The 5,723-nt window shown below is 46.6% G+C and overlaps 1 protein-coding gene across 1 annotated transcript; it reads left to right on the top strand.

Annotated features, from left to right (window-relative positions):
* The first annotated feature begins 282 nt into the window (after positions 1 to 282).
* LOC120716330 lies at positions 283 to 4,747 on the top strand. Its single transcript, XM_040003832.1, has 3 exons — positions 283 to 1,289; positions 1,684 to 2,948; positions 4,721 to 4,747. Exons 2-3 carry the CDS (start codon positions 2,259 to 2,261, stop codon positions 4,745 to 4,747), a joined length of 717 nt encoding a protein of 238 aa, XP_039859766.1. The 5' UTR covers positions 283 to 1,289; positions 1,684 to 2,258.
* The last annotated feature ends 976 nt before the right edge of the window (positions 4,748 to 5,723 follow it).

Raw genomic sequence — 5,723 nt, forward strand, 5'->3', positions numbered from 1 at the left:
CACCAACAGGTCCCGCATGCCACAGCCGCTCTATCACGTGATGCATACTGCTCCGACGTGCTAACGTTCTGAGGTGAGTTACGGCGTGTTGCAAGTTTTGTGAGGTGCTTTCGTGATATTTAATGGATCGGATTACATTTTTTATTTTTCTCCGATATCCGATCCAGTAATTTAGGTCAGTATCGGACCGATACCGATACGTAATATCGGATCGGTCCATCTCTAGAGTCAAGTGCAGAGGAGGAGGAGGCAGGGCGAAGTGAGCTTTCTGGGGAGGAGAACGGAAGAAATCAATAACATGTGTCGTCATCTGATGAAGAAGACGAGGGAGAGCCCAACTCACAGCCAGTTCCCACAAGAAAGTATCCTTTTCGATGCAGAAATCCACCCAAGACACTCACGTATGACACCTTAGGTCTGCCATCAGTCATAAACAGACACAAATGATGTCCACAGCTAAGAAAAAAACTAAGTTCATTGTCACATGTTGAGTTTACTGTGGTGACAGTTTAAACAGAAGGGGAAGTGTTCACAGTAGCAAATGTTAAAAAGAGCAAATTTGACAGAACAACAACTGCATATATTAGTTTAATAGTTCACATGAGTTAAACAGGGAGTACCAGAACCAGACTAGCTACACATAGAGAGATACTGGCTTGTATGTGAGATATACAGCAGTAAATGTGTGTCTGTGTAAAAGGTTACATGGTAGAGTGTTAGGTCTACACATTCAGTCTGATACAGAGCACGCCTAAATGGCGGAGAGACTTTACAGACATTGCCTGGCCAGTAGTGTCTGTTGCTGGTACATGACATAAAGGGGGAGTTGTATGTCATGCCAAAGACTGTTACCGGATAGAAAGTATCTTTAGTGGCTGACTCCCAGTGAAGCTACTGCTGTAACCTTCGGTTGAAGACATGTATTCTGGGAAATCTCTAATGTCTAACGACATTCACTTTTGGAGGGGAGAGTGTGGGACTCATGTAATGGATGGACACAGATGGAAGTATTGTAATAGATATTGCTCCCCCCCCCCCCCCCCCCCCTCCATAATTTCATGCATTCTTATCATTGTTACGTTATGCATTCAGTTCTTTATTACTATTTCTGACATATACTGTGCTCACTGGCAATCCAGCTAGAATATTCTGGTCAATGATGATTCCCACGGGTGGCGCTCATGCAGGCACTGAATCGGGCAGCTTTGGGGTCCTGTGTGTTCTACTGCACAGATAGCCTGCAGAGTGCAGCTACGCTGAACTGAAGTGCTTGTGTTTTGTATTTGCAGGTGAGCACAAGTAATGTGTTGATAAACAGAATGATGTTGACGTATGAGAAATGTATTAGAGTAAGGTACTGTCATTAATGGAACACAACGCTAATGTCAGAGTTTGTGATTTACATGATGTACCTGAACTGGTGTTAAATGGAATATCACATCGCAAATGATTAATAAGGGGGTCGAGAGGGTAGTCTCCAGGTGCTACAATACTAGTTGGATGAGCATGCGAGTGTGCAGAATATTGTAATATGAACATTGGTAGGAAAATACTGAGTAAACGAGTACTTTGTTAACACATGTTCAGTAGTTATGTGCTTTGGGGTCCTTTGTGTTCTACTGCATAGATAGCCTGCAGAGTGCAGCTACGCTGAACTGAAGTGCTTGTGTTTTGTATTTGCAGTTGCAAATGAGCAAGTAAAGAGGACGATTCTGAACTCATGCACGCCTGGAAGTGTCATTTGTCCAAGTGTGCAACATATGATAGAGGCAATCGATAGCTCCCTCGCTATTCCCAACAAAAGAGAGGAAATTTCCACTCCCTCCACGGCTTACGCACACAGTCACCTCAAAGGCATAGCACACAAAATACCACCCTTGGACAGTGGTGCAGACATTTTGCTGTTGCTTGGAAGAGACATTTTGAGAGTTCATAAAGTGTGCAGTCAGATCAATGGTCCAAACAATGCACCATACGCACAGAGACTGGACTTAGGCTGAGTGATAATAGGAGATGTGTGCTTAGGCAATACTCATAAGCCTTCCCAAGTCTCTACCTTTAAGACTCACGTTCTATCGGATGGAAGGCCAACTCGTTTTTCCCCGTGCGAAAGCCACTTTACTGTCAAGCCAGACACCAGTCTCTTAAATCGACACTTAGTACTTAGTGGTTCAAACATAAAGGACAGAACACAAAACAGGACTATAGGAAACAATGTTTTCTGCCAGACCAAGAACGACAATAAGCTTGCACCCTCCATGGAAGATCTGCAGTTCCTGAATATCATCGACAATGAGTGTTTCCAGGATGAGTCACAAAGCTGGGTGGCACCACTGCCATTCCGCCAGCACAGAGCATTGCTGCCTAACAATCGCCGCTACGCACTCAGTCGCCTCAAGTCATTTGAACGAACTCTAGACAAAAACCCAAAAATGAAAGTTCACCTGATAGACTTTATGCAGAAAATGTTGGACAATGGGCACGCGGAGCTCGCACCCCCAGTACAAGAGAACAAAGAGTGTTGGTACCTGTCCTATTTCGGAGTGTACCATCCTCAAAAGCCGTCACAAATCCGAGTGGTATTTGACTCCAGTGCGCAGTTTGAAGGTATGTCACTCAACACAGTGCTGATATCACGACCCAATCTGAACAACAGTCTATTAGGCGTGCAGGTGAGATTCAGGAAACATCCAGTCGCAGTAACCACAGATATCCAGCAGATGTTCTATTGCTTCCTGGTGCGCGAGGACTGCAGAGATGTACTGAGGTTTGTCTGGCACAAAGACAATGATCCACAGAAAGAGCTCGTGGATTACAGAATGTGCGTACATGTATTTGGAAACAGCCCCTCGCCTGCTGTGGCCACATATGGTTTGAAGAGGGCCACGCAAAAGGGAGAAGCCAAATACGGGTCAGATGTTCGCCACTTCATTGAGCGTGATTTTTATGTGGATGATGCTTTCAGAATCAGAATCAGAATCGTGTTTATTGGCCAAGTATATGTGCAGACACATACAGGGAATTTGGTTCCGGTAGATGGTGGCTCTCAAGCACAGCAATGTAAATCTCACACACACACACACACACACACACACACACACACACACACACACACACACACACACACACACACACACACACACACACACACAAGTGTCTATATATACACATTACACATACATACACAAGCTGTGTAAACCAACTATAAATAACGAATCTAAACTTATATACATAAAATACAGAAATGAATGAGGTGGAATGAATACTACAAAATGTACATAAGGTGCAGTTGCAGTCTGGCAGGGGGAGCAGTGTGACAGGTCAACTGTTAAGAAGGGAGATGGCGAGGGGAAAGAAACTGTTCCTGTGTCGGGTGGTCCTGGTCTGCAGGCTTCTGTACCGTCTGCCAGAGGGCAGCAGATCAAAAAGTCTGTGTGCAGGGTGTGAGGGGTCTGTGATGATTTTCCCTGCCCGTTTCCTGGTTCTTGAGAGGTACAGATCCTGGATGGAGGGCAGGGGGGCGCTGATGATCCTTTCTGCTGCCCGTACAGTCCGCTGCAGTCTGCTCCTGTCCTGTTTAGTGGCTGCTCCATACCAGACTATGATGGAGGAGCACAGGACAGACTCAATGACCGCAGTGTAGAACTGGATCAGCAGCTCCTGTGGAAGACTGTACTTCCCCAGTTGTCTCAGGAAGTACATCCTCTGCTGGGTCTTTTTGAGGATGGAGTTGATGTTGGTCTCCCACTTCAGGTCCTGGGAGATGGTGGTACCCAGGAACTTGAAGGTCTTCACAGTTGACACAGGGCTGTCTGATATGGTGAGGGGGAGCAGAGTTGAGGGATGTCTCCTGAAGTCCACTGTCATCTCTACAGTCTTAAGAGTGTTCAGCTCCAGATTGTGCTGACTGCACCAGAGTACCAGCCGCTCAACTTCCTGCCGGTATGCAGACTCATCACCATCTTGAATGAGGCCAATGACAGTGGTGTCATCTGCAAACTTTAGGAGTTTGACAGCCGAGTTCTTGGAGGTGCAGTCGTTAGTGTAGAGGGAGAACAGTAGTGGTGAGAGGACACATCCTTGAGGGGCACCAATACTGAGGGACCGGGTTTCAGAGGTGATCTCCCCCAGCCTCACTTGTTGCTTTCTGTCTGTCAGGAAGCTGGTGATCCACTGACAGGTAGCTGGTGACACGCTGAGCTGGGAGAGTTTGGAGGAAAGAAGTTCAGGCACAATGGTGTTAAAAGCCGAACTAAAGTCCACAAACAGGACCCTGGCATAAGTTCCCGGGCGGTCAAGGTGTTGCAGGATGTAATGCAGCCCCATGTTCACTGCATCATCCACCGACCTGTTTGCCCGGTAGGCAAACTGCAGAGGGTCCAGCTGGTGGCCTAGTCTGTTCCCACCAAACATGATGCTATCGACCTCCTGAAACGGACACAAGACATGCTAGCAGACTCAAACCTTCGCCTCTTAAATATAGCATCAAATAAGGTTGAAGTGATGGACACATTCTCACCTCAAGACTGAGGAAAGGATCTACAAAATCTGGATCTGTTCAAGGATGAACTCCCAGATCAGCGCAGTCTCGGAGTAAAGTGGAATATAATGGAGGACTATTTCACTTTTCACATTCCTCATGCTGAAAAGCCATACACACGAAGAGGAGTCCTTTCAACTGTGAACAGTGTGTTTGACCCGCTTGGGTTTTTGGCCCCAGTCACAGTTCGAAGACGTCTGCTTCTAAGAGAGTTGTCGCTACAGACAACAGAGTGGGACTCACCTCTCCCAGAGGATCTGAAAGGCAGATGGATAGAATAGCAACGGTCCCTCCAATGCCTCAGCAAAGTCAACGTTCCACGCACTTACACTAAGATGTCACAGGCTAAATGTGTAGAACTTTGTGTCTTTTCAGTTGCGTCCATGAAGGCAATATGTGCAGTTTCATACCTCAAGGTCACCACTGGGGATGGCAAGACAGAGGTTGGGTTTGCCCTAGGTAAGGCACGACTCAGAATCAGAATCAGAATCAGAAAGGGGTTTATTGCCAAATGTTGAGCAGGTTTACAACATTAGGAAATTGCTGCGGTGCTTCAGTGCAAACATAGTGTCATAAAGATATAAAAATAAGAATAAGAATTAAAAGTGCTACGTAGAAAGATATGTGCATGAGATATACATGAGATATATACATGAGAATAAGAATTAAGAGTGCTACGTAGAAAGATATATACATTAGTGCAGGTGGTGATCAGTGCCAAACATGGAATGATGCAGTGACACAGCGTAGGGTCATGTGATAGTGGCGGGGACAGTCATATGGTTATTGTTCATGTGTCCAACAGCAGAGGGGAAGAAACTGTTCTTATGGCGAGAGGTTCTGGTGCGAATGGACCGGAGCCTCCTGCCTGAGGGGAGCAGGTCAAACAGACTGTGTCCAGGGTGAGAAGGGTCAGCTGAGATCCGAGCTGCACGCCGCAATGTCCTGGAGGTGTACAGGTCCTGCAGGGATGGGAGTCTGCAGCCAATCACCTTCTCAGCAGAGCGCACAACACGCTGCAGTCTCTGTTTGTCCCTGATAGTGGCTCCAGCGTACCACACGGTGATGGAGGAGGTGAGGATGGACTCGATGATAGCAGTGTAGAACTGCATCATCGTCCGTGTTGGCAGGTTGAATTTCTTCAGCTGCCTCAGGAAGTACATCCTCTGCTGGGCTTTCTTGA

The sequence above is a fragment of the Simochromis diagramma genome, unplaced genomic scaffold (assembly GCF_900408965.1).
Source record: "Simochromis diagramma unplaced genomic scaffold, fSimDia1.1 OVJJ01000367.1, whole genome shotgun sequence".
NCBI classification, from domain to species: Eukaryota; Metazoa; Chordata; class Actinopteri; order Cichliformes; family Cichlidae; genus Simochromis; species Simochromis diagramma.